Below are 17655 nucleotides of genomic sequence, written 5' to 3'. Positions count from 1 at the left end.
ATATCGCCATTGAGCGTCTCAGAATTACTGCATTTTTTTCCATTTTTACAATCTAAGTTTGGTCGTGTTTTAGTTTATCGCATTTTATTACTGTAGTGACTTTTACACTTAATAAGCCCACTACAGACTTTACTGATTGCATCCGTCTTTTTATTTTAAATCGTACAATTATCATTTAAGATTATGTGTACGCCTATACGCCTACAGTAACGACATCTAGCGAGCTTGCAGCACCAACATTTTGTGGCTCTTGTGCGGCAGTTCGTTTTGAACAGTAACTCTGCTGACTAGATGATTCTCGTGTACACCATAATTTATATATGTGTGACGATGCTGGCACTGATTTTGTGTTTAACATTTGACGATACCACTATGGCTCCAATATATCGAAAGGGGTGGTCTGAAGACCTACAAGTTTGTGACCATAGACGTGAAATAAAAGAAATTTAGTCTAGAAAATGTGGTTTCTGGCTGCACCAATGCCTCTTCGAAACTTATTTGTTTCAAAGGCCCCCCTAATAATACACCCCTCAATCTGTACGTACTGTCATCATGACCCGTTCGCAATCGTATCGTTGTTGTTCATTCCTCTTGGTTTGTCTTTTGCAGATGGCTGTGAAAACCAGATATGTAATAACCACGCAATCTGCAAAGTCGACACCTCGGGAAATCCACGCTGCGTATGTCCAGAGCCCTGCGAACACGTAAGTAGGAAGCAATCTCCATGTAGAACTCACATTACGGAGAAAACAGAACCTTAACACTGTAGTAAAGCTGACAGGGCTACAAGGAAACACAGATGGACTGTGGAACTATACGAATTAGTGCATGACGAAGAAGGAAAGCAAAATGATACTGTCCTCCGATCTCATCTGTGAAGGAGGAGAAATGGGGTTGCGGTGATAAAAGAGGTAGAGAGCAGGGAAGCCTGCTAAATGTTAACCTTGTTTGATTTTATTTCATAATATGATGAGAAGATATGAAATTCTTCATAAGTTTCTCGCTTCGTATGCTGGACACTATCTGATCGGTAGTTATAGGCGATCGCCACAAAAAAGTTTTAGGCTCTTGAACCATCTACATAGCAGGGGTCACTAATGCTGTGGCGCTCGACCGAGACCGTATTTTTTTTTCGAAGGACTGCTTTATTAATGGGCTGTGACGTTTTGTACTATTATACGGACTATGGACACGAGCATTTCAGTGCGTACCGGGAATACAGACAGTTACCTGCAGGCAAACAAAAAACTATTACCTAACTTGCGGCTGACAGTGACAAAACCCTTGGAATTCAAGCAGCCTCATCTTCTGTAATAGCTGTAATAGTCTTCGAAGGTTTATAATACATGTTTTTCTCTTAGCGCTACAGTAAGTAGAATATTTGAAAGAAATCTGCTAACTTTGATGACTACCACAAAAAGTCATTTTCTTCCACGAGAACTAAGTGCTTTTCGGCGATGCTTGTGTAAACTTATTTGTCGCAAGCAGTAACACCAAACAGCTGCAACCTCGAGAGAAGTAACTAAATGTTTGCTACCTGCCTTTTCTTGTCTGAACAAGATTGTTTTTCTCTCTTCTCTCATCACGTACGATTGTCTCTCCCTGTACGTTTTAACCGTACCTACCGACCGTGACTACTCTCAATATCTTTCCACAATGACGCACGTTTCCGTACTTCGCTGTTTTATTTCGCTGCGAGTGGAAAGTATCAACAGCAGTTTATCAGTGAAACTCCAATAGCCTCTAACTCTCCCGATTTAAGCAGTACCTTGTAAATCAAACGTTTGCAGTTGCAGTTTCATCGAGTAACAAATACTTAACAGGAAGGTATACTCTGTTAACATCAGAATAATAATGAATTTAGAATCTATGTGATATCTGTATTCCGGAACACACGTAGAAACAAAGTGCGAGAATTTCACAATTAAAAAGTTGGCGCGCTTCCGTGTGTAAAACAAAAGTTGAGGAAATATATTTTTCGATCAAACAAATACAAGCTATCTTAAAAAATTTACCTCTTTCCGCAGCTAAAAAACAGCGCGTTTAGCATCGAAATAAATTTGACGATTTGTGTCCCCTTTTATTTTCCAAATTGAATAAGTTCAGAGAGAATCTCTGACGTCTTACAAATGTACTATACTGTAATTTTTCACTGTACGTAATTAGGTTGTTGCACTAGCACACATGTACCTGATGTTTCGTTGACATGTACTTACCGTGTATACTAGTTGACAATATGGTAATTTGCGTAAAACTTTGAAATATAACACTGCTTCTTGTATTTATAACTTATCTATTTTAGCAATTTTTTAAGTCTGTATATTGTTTGTGTAAGCTAAAACAGGTTATTTTGACAGAAATGCTCTTTACTGTGTCAGTAAAATAAACATTTACCAAATCATCTGTCAACTATGGTTTTTGCCTGCTCTGGGACTACGGGACAACCAGCTCTTCTTGTTCTGCGAAACTATCAGCAAGTTCACAGTATGGTGATACCTTCTCAGTAACTTAGTACCTACTTATTTATGCTGATGTTCTTTTTAATACAGGTTGTTTCAAAAGGATTCGCTTGAAGTCATAAGGTTGTCTGTGCAACGAGAATGAAGATTGAATCTGGGGTTGAATTTTACACTACGCAGCGAACTACATAGTTTATAAGGTGTGTCCAGAGACGCTGCTGTGTGAGATTAATTTTTATTTTTTTCTCTTTCAGTATAGATAGGTTTCTAACAAATCGCCATTATCGAGTGACCTGCGATAAAGTGTGGGTGACATTATTTTTATTATACATTTTAATGGTATAGAACAACACTGAACGTGGATTTGACTTACGTAGTCATTGTGTAGACGGACTGACATAAATACAACATTGTTGGCAACTGAATTTTGAGTGTCGTTTGATATTTGCTGAATGAAGGAGGTAATAATTTATTTAGACAGAAATTTGTCAGTTTTTAGCTACGCCATCGTATGTTTCGAAAGTATAACCACTGTTATATAGATTATACATACATTATTTGGTTTCACGTGTATCTGTGGTTGCTGTATGTTCGTAGTAGTCTATGTTTATAATGATCTAAGGTGCTATTAATTTATAGGTTTCTATGGGATATGCTTTTTTTACGTTTATGCTATTATGAACTTCTATTTTAGATAATTTTTTATGATTTATGTCATTATCATACTTACTATATTGTCTCTCTCAAATATTTTTGCAGAGGAGCAATGGCGTTAAGGTGTTATATTGGCGTGTGTCATCTTTGGCTATACACAGCGCATTGAATTTAAGCGTTTCCTTTTTGAGTACTTTTTTACATAGTATTGACGTTTAAGATCCATCTGTACACTCAATATATGTTTTGATTTGTTTCTTATGTATATATAAATTTCACGTTGCTACCATGAACTTTGTCGAGGAAATTACTCGTTTTCTTTTGCAGGTATTTCAAAAAAATTTTAATACTATTGATGTTTAAGATCCGTCTGTTCATTTAATATGTCTTGTGGTTGGTTTCTTATTTGTATGTAAATTTCACTTTTCTACCATCAACGTTCTCGATGAACCTGAAATTTATACATACATAAGAAACCAACCACAAGACATAGTGAACGAACAGACGGATCTTAAACATCAATACTGCTTAAAACAATTTAGTGAAACACTCGAAAAAGAAACCGGATAATTTCCTCCAGAATATTCATAGTAGGAACGTGAAACTTATATACACATCAGAAACCAACCATACGACATATTGAATGAACAGACGGATCTAAAACATCAATAATATTTTAAAAAATTTATTTTACCCGAAAAATAAAACGCATATAGTCAAAGCGCTGTGTACTACCAAAGATGACGCACACCAATACAAAACCTTAAAACAGTTGCTCATATACATGCTGTAGAAACGTGTGTCAGACAATTAATACAATATGTACCAGAATCTCTTAATTTATGAAAAAATTCTCGAAAATAGAAATTAACAAAAGCAAACACATCAAATAAAAATCGTCTACCCAGTAAACACCTATAAATTAATATGACTTTCGATCGCTGTAAACAGACCACTATGAGCATACAGCAACCATAGATACATGCACAATCAAATAACGTGTATATCATGCGTATACCAGTGCTTATACTTCGTAAATATTTGACATCATAGCTGCAAAACTGTCAAATTACTCTCAGAAAAAATTAATTACCACCTTAAATCAGAAAATGCAGAACGAGACTCAAAATACAGTTGCCATTGATGTTATATGTATTTCAGTCCATTTAGACAATATATACGTAAGTGGCAGTCCTTGCTTAGTGTTCTTCGGTACCATAAAAATGTATAACGGAGATAATGTCATCCACACTGTATCGCAGGGCACTCGATAATGGCAGTCTGGACGAAAAAGATCTGTAGTGAAAGAGAGAAAATAAAAGTTAATCTCAAACAGCAGCGAGTCAGGAGCCTTACTATAAATATGTCACTTACACTAAGCTGCATGTCGTGTGGAATATCTACTGTGGACCACAAAAACTCTATTTTGAAAAGAGCTGCCCTATTTTACTAGTGTGTTTTTTTCCATATGCATGATCATATAACCTTGGGCCGATGTTTTAAATTACGTTTAAAATGAAAGCTCTCATTAGTTAAATTCGCCCCATACTGCTGCGAACATGTCTGGACTTGTTGTATTCACTGCTTCCCTACTGGGCCTCGCAAATTAGGCAAAGTTATTGGAAGGAAAGGCATAAAAAAAGACGAACTTGGTGGCCAGCAGTGCAAACTTAGGAAGCGCAGTGCCGTACTATCGACAAAAACGACGCCGCACAGATATAACTGGATTGCGCCTGTTAAAACGGAGAAAGCAAACGCCCTTTTCTGTTGTGTTATCGTCATCTCAGCTCGGCATACACTGGCTGGTGAACGAGAGAACGAACTAGATACACCAGAGACAACACTACCTGCGACCACATGAACCTGCAACTTCTATCAGTGCCAAGGTAAAATTGGAAATTTGTGGTAAGGACTATGGTACCAAACTGCTGATGCAATCGGTCCCTAGGCTTACGCACTACTTAATCTAACTTAAACTAACTTACGCTAAGGACAACACACACACACACACACTCATGCTCGAAGGAGGACTCGAACTTCCGACGAGGGGCCAAGGTAAACATCTGCTTTCAATGTCTAAGGTAAAATTCACCCTAAGTTTCTATCTTTATTGATTTAGAAGTTTAGTGAAGTTGGATGAATCTTTATGAAACACCTAGTATTTCCCACATCTAACCGGGAACCCTCTGTAACATATGAAATGATGGTGTAGTGTAAACAATTTACAAAAGTTTAAGATTATGTTTACACAGACATCAGAATAGTAGGAATAATAATTATGCCTGTGGAGGGCATACACTGACTGACAAAAATGCGAAGCACCCAGAAGGGGAGCAGGACAGAAAATGAAATTTTACGAATTGCGAGGATATATGAAGTCATTACAGTCATCACAACATTGAGTCAAATTTATAAGGAACTTGGCATATGAGTCCAATCAGCAATGTGACATTGAACCCCCTCTCGTCGGGATGCATGCACTTATTCTGTTGGAGAGGATGTCATAAAACTAGGTCACAATTGTTGTTTCTGGTCCTAGGTATCCTCGCACTGGGGCGGACTTGACGTCTGAGCTGGTTTCACGAGTTCTATCGGAAACAAACCTACTTTGCTGGCCACAGGAGCGCTTCAACATTACGCAGACAGTTCGTAGAGACACGTGCCATGCGTGTACGAGCATTGTCATGCTGAAAAGTGGCGCCACGATACTGTCGCAAGCAAGGTAACACACGAGGACGCAGGGAGTCGGTGACATACCGCTGTAACATCGGATTTCCTTCGAACTAGCAGCAGGGACCAGTCGTCTTACTCGCTGTATCTCCAGAACATGACACCAGAAGTAATACCACTGTGCGTTTACAAAACATTGGAACAGTAAATCCTCTCATCAGGTCACTGCCATGCTGGCCGACAATTGTCACCCGGGGCAGTGCAGAACCGCATTTCATCGCCGAAAACAATGTGATGCCATTCGTCAATAGTCCACTTTCCCTCTCCAAATGCAGCCGTTATTGCTTTATTGTTAACAGCAGCCTGCCGTGACCCCCATGTCTGGTTGATGCTATTCCAAGATTAATGGTATCGGTTGGCACAGAACATTGAAGACAGTCCATTATTGCTTCTAGGATGGTAGGCGCAGCTGTGAAAGTTACGGTGTGCTTGTTCCTCAGTACAGCGCCTTCCTCTGCTGTGATCGGATGTGCTCGACCAGAACCACGACGACTAGTACTCCTGCGCACCATGCAGTCCAGCATGGGCCAGTGTCTCGTTCGAATACCCCAAAACTCTGGACACTGAACGATACGACCATCTGGCCAAAAGGAGACCCACAATGAGGCCCCTATCACTCTCAGTTGCTGTTAAAGCTGTCTCACAAGCGTATTTCGACATCTCTTTGTCGTTCATAGAGATCACTCAAAATCTGAAACTGGCCACGAACCTCGTACAGCCTTCCAGGCCTGATAACAACACTAATCACTAACAATACTAGTGCACTCTGGTGACCATTCTACCTGTCACAGACAATTTCAATTCTGATGATGTGTACGTGTTTGAAACTACATTGATATCTAACCGTGTCGACTGATCCATAATAAGGCTGAAACTTCCTGGCAGATTAAAACTGTGTGCCCGACCGAGACTCGAACTCGGGACCTTTGCCTTTCGCGGGCAAGTGCTCTACCAACTGAGCTACCGAAGCACGACTCAGGCCCGGTACTCACAGCTTTACTTCTGCCACTACCTGGCACCGGGCGTGAGTCGTGCTTCGGTAGCTCAGTTGGTAGAGCACTTGCCCGCGAAAGGCAAAGGTCCCGAGTTCGAGTCTCGGTCGGGCACACAGTTTTAATCTGCCAGGAAGTTTCATATCAGCGCACACTCCGCTGCAGAGTGAAAATCTCATTCTGCATAATAAGGCTGGTCCATTGATAGTGACAGGGCCAAATATCTCACGAAATAAGCGTCAAACGAAAAAACTACAAGGAACGAAACTAGACTAGCTTGAAGGGGGAAACCGGATGGCGCTATGGTTGGCCCGCTAGATGGCGCTGCTATAGGTTAAACGGATATCAACTGCGTTTTTTTTTAAATAGGAACCCAAATTTTTATTACATATTCGGGTAGTACGTAAAGAAATATGAATGTTTTAGTTGGACCACTTTTTTCGCTTTGTGATAAATGGCGCTGTAATAGTCACAAACGTATAAGTACGTGGTATCACGTAACATTCCGCCAGTGCGGACGGTATTTGCTTCGTGATACATTACCCGTGTTAAAATGGACCGTTTACCAATTGCGAAAAAGGTCGGTATCATGTTGATGTATGGCTATTGTGATCAAAATGCCCAACGGGCGTGTGCTATGTATGCTGCTCGGTATCCTGGACGACATCATGCAAGTGTCCGGACCGTTCGCCGGATAGTAATGTTATTTAAGGAAAGAGGAAGTGTTCAGCTACATGTGAAACGTCAGCCACGACCTGCAACAAATGATGATGCCCAAGTAGGTGTTTTAGCTGCTGTCGCGGCTAATCCGCACATCAGTAGCAGACAACTTGCGCGAGAATCAGGAATCTCAAAAAAACGTCGGTGTTCAGAATGCTACATCAACATCGATTGCACCCGTCCCATATTTCTATGCACCAGGAATTGCATGGCGACGACTTTTAACCGTCGTGTACAGTTCTGCCACTGGGCACAAGAGAAATTATGGGACGATGACAGATTTTTTGCACGCCTTCTATTTAGCGGCGAAGCGTCATTCACCAACAGCGCTAACGTAAACCGGCATAATATGCACTATTGGGCAACGGAAAATCCACGATGGCTCGACAAGTGGAACATCAGCGACCTTGGCGGTTTAATGTACAATGCGGCATTATGGGAGGAAGGATAATTCGCCCCCATTTTATCGATGGCAATCTAAATGGTGCAATGTATTCTCATTTCCTACGTAATGTTCAACCGATGTTACTACAAGATGTTTCACTGCATGACAGAATGGCGATGTACTTCCAACACGATGGATGTCCGGCATATAGCTCGCGTGCCGTTGAAGCGATATTGAATAGCATATTTCATGACAGGTGGACTGGTCTTCGAAACACCAATCATGGCCCGCACGTTCACCGGATCTGACGTCCCAGGACTTCTTTCTGTGAGGAAAGTTGAAGGATATTTGCTATAGTGATCCACCGACAACGCCTGACAACATGCGTCAGCGCATTGTCAATGCATGTGCGAACATTACGGAATGCGAGCTACTCGGTGTTGAGAGGAATGTCGTTACACTTATTGCCAGATGCATTGAGGTTGACGGACATCATTTTGAGCATTTATTGCATTAATGTGCTATTTACAGGTAATCACGCTGTAACAGCATGCATTCTCAGAAATGATAAGTTCACAAAGGTACATGTATCACATTGGAACATCGAAATAAAATGTTCACACGTAGCTACGTTTCTTCTAGAAACAAGGATGAAAGCCGGACATCATGGAAAAGACAGCGTCACTGAAATGGCGGTTGGTTGGCCACAACACGGACGGGGGAGCTTCACTGAAATGGCGGTGGGCTGTTCACGTTTCCAGAAACAAAGTTTAGAGCCGGGCAAAACTGGTGCTGCTAGAAACACCACAGATGCCTTTGTCGTCTTCGTTTGGTGTCGGTAATACGAGTGGTTCTATCTGGCGGTGACTGATCAAACGTGAGCAGTGCAACTCCTCTTTACATGTACATTTATTTTCATGCCCCTAACTTTTCGGTAACACTATTTTATGACGTATACAACTAGTTTACGGTAATGGGTGTAATGGCTAGTATGAGATGAAGAAACTGCCACAAGAAAGTTGTTGAATGCTACTTAAAAACCATTCAGATGGCCCTCATATATATATATATATATATATATATATATATATATATATAATCCACTGAGCATGTCAGATCGTGTCACAGTATTTATGTACTGATGAAAGTTGTTTCCTGTGCGCGGAGAACTACAGAAAAGTCCAGTAAGTAAGAAATATAAGAATAATACACAGAGAAAATCTTTCGGTATAGTATATCACTCGGCAGTCTATAGTTCCATTCGGCAGTTTGTGTAATCCCAATGTAATTAACTAAATTATCAACACCTGTCGTAGAGTGAGGTGCAATTCGCAGCTACCTGGCGCGCTCCTGTAGCTTCGGCAACCCGCCGCGCACACATTCGGGTCACGCGCCACTGTTAAGATGTTCTCGACAGCCCCCGCCTGTAATTGAAAGTTTCAACAGCGCGAGAACACCATTACGCCGTTGTATTTATTTTGCGCAGCCTCCTTTTCGCTGATTGTGTTATATTAAGAGGCGGCTCCTGAATGCTAAAAACGCGCCGCGGGAGCGCGTCTTTGTATCGGAGCTCTCCGGAAAATTGGGTTTCGCCGGCCCCGGTAACGGTGCCTCGTTCCTCAGAGCTGACGCGCGCATTTCAGCCGCCACGGCGGCGAGTTTGTCGCGGCGACGGATCTGCCTGTCTGCCTCTTTAGGCCGTCCCTGTCGTGAATACTTATTACGCTAATCTAGAGCCGCCTGCACGGATTGTCCATCGCCTTCGCTGTATCCTCTTAAGATTCTGAATCCGCACACAAGAGTTCACTTGTTAGACATCTATTGCTAATCAATGGACATTCCCTAAATCATCCTAAATTTGCGGTGCAGAAATTGTAAATACGAACAATATTGCAGCAGTAAAACATATACCTGTAGTGAGTAAATCATATCGATTAAACAGAGCACGTACAGCATGTCGGGGGAAGATGCAATACTTTTTGCGTCTACATGAGACTGTGACGAGAATTTTAAATTTTTTAAAACGAGAGTACTCACACGTGTTTGATAAGGATTTTTCATACTGAAAACCAATGTATGTGATAAAATCATAACTTTCATCTTCCTTAGTATTTTATTTTTCTACAGTTTGAACTGATGGCCATCTCACCCCGAAGATCGGAGTAAGTTAGCAAAATAATTTTGATATCGTCAGCAATTTTGTTCCACATCTACATCTACATCGATACTCTGCAAATCACATTTAAGTGCCTGGCAGAGGGTTTATCGAACCACCTTCAAAATTCTCTATTATTCCAATCTCGTATAGCGCACGGAAAGAATAAACACCTACATCTTTCCGTACGAGCTCTGATTTCCCTTATTTTATCGTGGTGATCGTTCCGGCCTATGTAGGTCCATGTCATCAAAATATTTTCGCATTCGGAGGAGAAAGTTGGTGATTGGAATTTCGTCGGAAGATTCCGTCGCAACGAAAAACACCTTTCTTTTAATGATTTCCAGCCCAAATCCAGTATCATTTTTGTGACACTCTCTCCCATATTTCGCGATAATACAAAACTGCTGCCTTTCTTTGAACTTTTTCGATGTACTTCGTCAGTCCTGCCTGGTAAGAATCCCACACCGCGCAGCAGCATTCTAAAAGAGGACGGACAAGCCTAGTGTAGGCAGTCTCCTTAGTAAGTCTGTTACATTTTCTAAGTGTCCTGCCAATAAAACCCAGCCTTTGATTAGCCTTCCCCACAACATTTTCTATGTGTTCTTTCCAATTTAAGTTGTTCGTAATTGTAATACCTAGGTATTTAGTTGAATTTACGGCTTTTAGATTAGACTGAGTTATCGTGTAACCGAAGTTTAATGAGTTCCTTTTCCCACTCATGTGGATGACCTCATACTTTTCGCTATTTAGGGTCAACTTCCACTTTTCGCACCATTCAGATATCTTTTCTAAATCGTTTTGCAGTTTGTTTTGATCTTCTGATGACTTTATTAGTCGATAAATGATAGCGCCATCTGCAAACAACCAAAGACGGCTGCTCAGATCGTCTCCCAAATCGTTTATACTGATAAGGAACAGCAAAGGGCCTATAACACTACCTTGGGGAACGCCTGAAATCACTTCTGTTTTACTCGATGACTTTCCGTCACTTACTACGAACTGTGACCTCTCTGACAGGAAATCGCAAATCCAGTCATATAACTGAGACGATATTCCATTTTACTACGAGCCGCATGTGTGAGACAGTGTCAAAAGCCTTCGGGATATCCACGACGTATTTTATTGTCCGTAACACAAAACAAAAGTTTGTACTGCTGTTATTGACCGTTATACGGTTGATATTTACTGTTTTATAACACAGTCGTTACACATATCAGATTTATTTGTGCATGTTTTATGAAGCTACTTCTTATAGTGAATTCACTGAATCGAGTGGGCGCACGTCCTTTTTTTTTCCGAAGCGGTTTCCTTTAGAGACAACACAGACATTGTCGTCAGCAGTCGATTTTACTTTTCTCCCTCGTTTGATGGACTCTCGGTCTACTTTCAAACTTTGTAGTCTTTCGTGCGCTGTCAACACCGATGCAGTTTCCTTCCTCCTTTACCCTGGCGTTTTCGAAATTGGTATCAGCGCCATCTTTTCAAACGAGCTAGAGATTCCTGCTTTAGCTACAATACTTGCGTCAGATGCAAATTCTGAGTTTACAAATTGATTATTAGTGATGGGTTCTGAGTTGCCAGATATACCAGATACACCAAGAACGCTGGTTCCATTGTGATGCTTCTCCGTAATTTCTAGACATCATCTGCAAATAAATAAATGAAGAAAAAAGTATTACGAGTGTCCCTCTTACCACAAAGAAAATTTGGCGTCAATCCCAGGTATCGGAGTGAGATGCAAACTGAAACTGGTGTTCCAGTATGGAAGCAGACAGGAACTAACTGAAGTCACGTTTAGTTCGAAATATAGAGTGCATGATAAACATACGGTTATGACTAGTAAAAACATATAGAAATCCCTGTTATTGTTTTTAAATACATCTGCGATTACTTTAGACAGTTTTAATAAATAACACAGTTTTTTGGCTACCAAAGGCAAAAAATATTCGTTAAAAATTCATATACCCCTTGTCCCTTCAGACTTGGACTCATGGTAGCTGTGGATCTCTGGGTGCTGCGCTCTCGTGCCACAGTGAAGAAACACAAGCATATAGCCATCATAGCGCGACTACCATCTTTCCCGATTCAATCTACATTTTGTGAAGCAACGAATCACAACGTTATCCAAATTTATTTTGTCAAGATATATTTTTTTCGTAGTATCCTCATAAATCTTAACGAAAACAGTGCTAATTCATCAAGGCATTGTGGTCTTAGAAACTCTCGCTGAGGAACATGCCTTGTCAGGACGAAAAACGGAAAACGACATCTACATCTACAGCAGCCCTGACACGGCCACTAATGAAGCGTTAGTGTTGACTTGACCACTCTATGGGTGTCGACCATCGTAAACCACCGATGTTGGTACCTAATGCAGTTATTAGTTATGCTGCCAACGGCCATGCCCCAGTGGTAACACCGGTTCCCATCCGATCACCGAAGGCAAGAGCTGTGGGTCTGGCCCAGCACTTGGATGGGTGACCATCCGGTCTGCCGAGCGCTGTTGGCAAGCGGGGTACACTCAGCCCTTGTGAGGCAAACTGAGCAGCTACTTGACTGAGAAGTAGCGCCTCCGGTCTTGTAAACTGACATACAGCCGGGAGAGCGGTGTGCTGACCACATGTCCATCCATATCCGCATCCAGTGAGGCCTGTGGGCTGAGGATGACACGGTGGTCGGTCGGTAGCGTTAGGCTCTCCAAGGCCTGTTCGGACGGAGTACTAGTAGTAGTAGTAGTAGTAGTAGTTATGTTACTTCTTGCTTGCAACTTTATGGTATGGGACTTCGAGTCCCACCACCACACCTTCAACGTGCACTCCAGCGCTATTTTTGGAATGTCATCACTGTAGAAAGGAACAGTTTTAACAGGCACTAAGGCCAAGAGCACTGGTGAAGCACTATTTCAACCCTCCCACAAAAAAAGTTACATCGAGAGCTATACTCTGCAAGGAACATTATGGTGTGTCGTGGAGAGTATTTTGTGCACCATTGTCACTTTTCCCCTCTTCTCTTCTAGTCATAAGTGGTCTGTTGGTCTGTGACAAGAAAAACTATTAGTAAGCCTCCGTGTGAGGTCAGTTATCTCTCATTTTACCTTCATGGTCGTTTCGCGAGATATGCACAGGAGAAACAATGTATCGGTTGACTCTTCTATGAACATAACAAAAAGTGAACCACACGCTGATGAATCATGCCTCTCATGTTGCGTGTGCCACTGGAACTGGATGAGTATCTCCAATACTTTTGCGCTATGACGAAACGCGCTGCCCTTCTTTGGCTCTTCCCTGTCCCTCTGTCAATCCTATCTGGTGCGGATCATAGTCTGACGACCAGTATTCGAGTACTGATTGAGCGAGTGTTTTGTTTGCTACTTCCTTTGTCGACGGCCTTTATTTCCTGGGGATCCTTCCAAAGAATCTCCGTCTGGCATGTCTTACCAGCACTTATCTTTGTTTGGTCGTTCCACTTTAAATTGATCTTTACACGTACTCCCAGATATTTAATGGGTGCAACTCCTCGCAGTGATTGTTCTGCAATTGTGTAGCCATATAACAATGTATAGGTCTGCTTATTTCTCGATAATGCGATGCATTTACGTTGATAGTCAACTGACGGTCTTCTTGTATTTCGCTGAAAATTTCTAACTTCGTGACATCTCTGCATCGAACACCATCAACCGCATAAAGCCTCACGAAACTTCCAAAGTCGCTCAGTACCTCATTTATATATATTATATCCCCTTGCGGTACGCATGAAGTTATTTTTACGTCTGAAAATTTCTCTCCGTTAAGAATGATTTGCTGTTTTGTGTTTGCTAGGAAACGCTTCAATCGAAACACGAAGCTGGTCTGATATGAACAGAAGAGTATCGCAAAGCATCTTTAAGTCAGGCAACGCAGCGTCATTCTATTGGACGTAATACATCAAGGGCTGTAGAAAAAAATACATTCATACTCGAGCATGTTAAAGACATTCCCATTAAGAAAAAGGTGTGAAAATATGCATTACGTAGTGTGTCTACTACATAAAAAATATTTTTACCAAACTTTTGTATATGACGAGTGACTTACTAGCACCACAAGATACTTATTATCAAGTACATAAAAAACATACGTAAATTGCTAACACTATAAAATCCTCAACGAGACTAAGTCCACAATTCAATACAGACCACAATTCAATACAGATACCTCAATTTTAGTAATACTAAACGCATTTTGTATCTCTTACGTAAAATGACGTAGAGCCTCTGTTTTATTTATGTATTTACACGGAGGCTACAGAAGTCATGGCATACCATCTAATATCGTGTCGGGCCTTCTTTTTATCGGCTTAGTGCAGCAACTTGAAGTGGCATGGATCAACAAGTCACTGGAAATCCACTGCAGAATCACCGATGCATATTCTATAGCCGTTCAAAGTTGCGAAAGTCTTGCCGATGCAGGATTTTGTGCATGAACTGACCTCTCGATTGCGTCGCATAAATGTTCAGTGGGATTCATATCGGGTCGTCTGGGTAGCTCCAACTGTCCAGAATGTTCTTCAAACCTGTCACGAACAACTGAGGTCCAGTGAAACGTTGCATTCTCATCCACAAAAATGTCATCGTTGTTTGTGAACTTGAAGGTCATGTATGGCCACAAATGATCTCCAAGTAGCCGAACATGACCATTTCCAGTCAATGATCCGTTCAGTTGGACCAGAGGACCCAGTCGAATCCATGTAGACACAGCCTACACCTTCATGGAAAAACCACCAGCTTACACAGCTTCATGTTGACAACACGTCCCTGGCTTCGTGGGGTTTGCGTCGCACTCGAACACCACAATCAGCTCTTACCAACTGAAATCGGGAATCATTTGAGCAGGTAACGGTTTTCCAGTAGATTAGGATCCAACTGATATAGCCACGAGCCCAGGAGAGGCGCTGCACGCTATGTCGTGCTGTTACCAAAGGCCCTCTCGTCGGTCGTCTGCTGCCGCAGCTCATTAACACCAAATTTTGCCGCTTTGTCATAACGGATGGGTTCATCGTGGGTCCCACATTGATTTCTGCCGTTCTTTCATACAATGCTGCTCGTCTTTAGCGCTGACAACTCTACGCAATGCCACTGCACTTTGTCGTTAAGCGAAGGCCATCGGCAACTTCCTTGTCTGCGATGAGAGGTAATGTCTAAAATTTGGTATTGTCGACACGGTGGATCTCGGAACATTGAACTCCCTAATGATTTCCGAAACGGAATGTCCCATGCGTCTGGCTCGAGCAACCATTCCGCGTTCAAGGTCTGTTAATTCCTGGTGAGCAGACATAATCATTTGGGAAACCTTTTCCCAAGAATCACCTGAGTACAAATGAGGCCGAGCGGTTCTAGGCGCTTCAGTCCGGAACCAAGCGGCTGCTACGGTCGCAGGTTCGAATCCTGCCTCGGGCATGGATGTGTGTGATGTCCTTAGGTTTAAGTAGTTCTATGTCTAAGGGACTGATGACATCAGACGTTAAGTCCCATAGTGCTTAGAGCCATTTGAATCATTTTTAGTATAAATTACGTCGCCGCCAGCCAGTGCACTGCAATTTTATACCTTGCATATAGGATACTCCCACCACCTGTAAACGTGCATGTCGCTGTTCTATGAGTTTTGTCAGCCCAGTGTACAGTTCCATAACGGTACAAATATTGAGGAAGTCATGCATGTGTTATTTACGTAGATGGAGCTGACAGATATGTAGTTAGGATGCCTGTAAAACAAAATAAGCAAAACACATACTGCTGTCAAACAAACAGCTTGATGTGTAGTTGCCAAGATGGCTTGTAGCTGAACAGCTGCATTCAGTCTTTCAATTCGACGCCACTTCGGCGACCTGCGTGTCCGTAGTCTGGGGAATGGGGATCTAGAGCATAACGTGTAACCCGGAACGTGTAGTCCTAACCTCTCCTCACATAGCAGAGAGGTGTAGGCTAGTTGAAAGATAGACTGAAAATGTCTGTGGTCCAACCGGGATTCGAACCCACGACCACTTGTTTTCCAGGCACACACTTTATTACTAGGCCACCAGGTGTCCGATACCTTATATATTAACAACATAAATAATAAACTTATTTAATTTTCGTATTGTCGGAATGGGCTTCCGTGGGATGAAATCGGTTTTCGTGTCTTAACTTCCCTCCAAAAGCACGGGGTGGTATTCACACATACGTTGCCGTCACTGCAGCAAGAAGGTCGTACTTGGATTCAACGTATAAATTAAAAAAAAATTCGTGGAGGCTGCACATACTGTTAGTATCTACATGTAGGTCAACATTTTAAGTCTGGAAAAGAGTTCAGCATTCTTCACAATTCATTTTCAGTCGGCCTCTAGTACAGGTGAAGGCCTACTCCTCTGAAAATCTCCAGAAATCCCTGCGAGATAGTTTAGGAACATTTGCATAAGGAGAATGTATTTCACTGAAATTAATGAAATAATAGACAATGTTATTTAAATATTTATTTATTTATTTATTTAGCCCGATCTGATTAGAACAATCAGGCACACTCTTACATCAGAGAAAGGTTTCACACAACAGTACTTTCTTACGTTATACTTAGGTAAGACACAGTTTTAATGTAACAAATAGTATTAAAAAGATTTGAGTGTCTTAAGCGGCAGTATGAGTAAATAATATTGAAAATGAACTAATAAAGTTAATACTGGTAATAGTTACTGCTGCGGCTGCTACTACTAATAGTAACAATAATAATAATAATAACACTGACAATAATAACAATAATAGTAGTGTCATACATAAAAAGAACTTATAGGTGTACAAAACAGATGTTTTCTGATATAGCGAGTCCTGGGGAAAGGAAATTTAAGGAGACTGCATCAGCTAAGAATACTGGCAAATGAGGAGGAACAGGCTGCAGTGTGGGGTCAAGAGTGCATACACAAATAATGTTAATCCCTATTGTTGCTTTACTACATATCTCATTAACTGTTATTTGAAGCTAGAGATGTTATTCAGTTCTCTAATATTAGTGCAGTTGATCGTATCGTGACAATTCTAGCTCGCTAAAAAGAGACAAAAGGTCAAGAAATTACTGTAAAGAGGATGCAAGCATATTTACCGTATCTAGTAAACATAATTCTAAGTGCGTAAAATCTTTCCTAAGTTTTTACACGCAATTTTGGTTTTGGTTCGTAGTACACCCCTTTCTCTTTTCTAGACCCTTATGTAACGGTAAAATAAAGTAATTTCTTACTCTGTATTTTTATAATATTCGTTTTCATTTTTCTCTTCTTTTAGAAACCTCATAGCTCATAGTGTTTTATTGTTGAAACTTCCTGGCAGATTAAAACTGTGTGCCGGACCGAGGTTCGAACTCGGGACCTTTGGTAGAGCACTTGCCCGCGAAAGGCAAAGGTCCCGAGTTCGAGTCTCGGTCCGGCACACAGTTTTAATCTGAAAGGAAGTTTCATATCAGCACACACTCCGCTGCAGATTGAAAATCTCATTCTGGAAACATCCCCTAGGCTTTGCCTAAGCCATGTCTCCGCAATATCCTTTCTTTCAGGAGTGCT

The 17655-nt window shown here is 41.4% G+C and overlaps 1 protein-coding gene across 1 annotated transcript in view; it reads left to right on the top strand.

The window, feature by feature from the left end:
- Positions 1 to 17655, top strand: part of LOC124593905 (agrin-like) — a 669506-nt gene that overhangs the window by 356117 nt on the left and 295734 nt on the right. The window contains exon 6 of the mRNA XM_047132256.1: positions 610 to 704. Coding sequence (XP_046988212.1) covers positions 610 to 704 — 95 coding nt within the window. The remainder of the gene's footprint in view (positions 1 to 609; positions 705 to 17655) is intronic.

Source organism: Schistocerca americana, chromosome 2 (assembly GCF_021461395.2).
Source record: "Schistocerca americana isolate TAMUIC-IGC-003095 chromosome 2, iqSchAmer2.1, whole genome shotgun sequence".
NCBI classification, from domain to species: domain Eukaryota; kingdom Metazoa; phylum Arthropoda; class Insecta; order Orthoptera; family Acrididae; genus Schistocerca; species Schistocerca americana.
The sequence above is the reverse complement of the archived record's forward strand: the minus strand, read 5'-3'. Positions and strand labels throughout refer to the sequence as shown.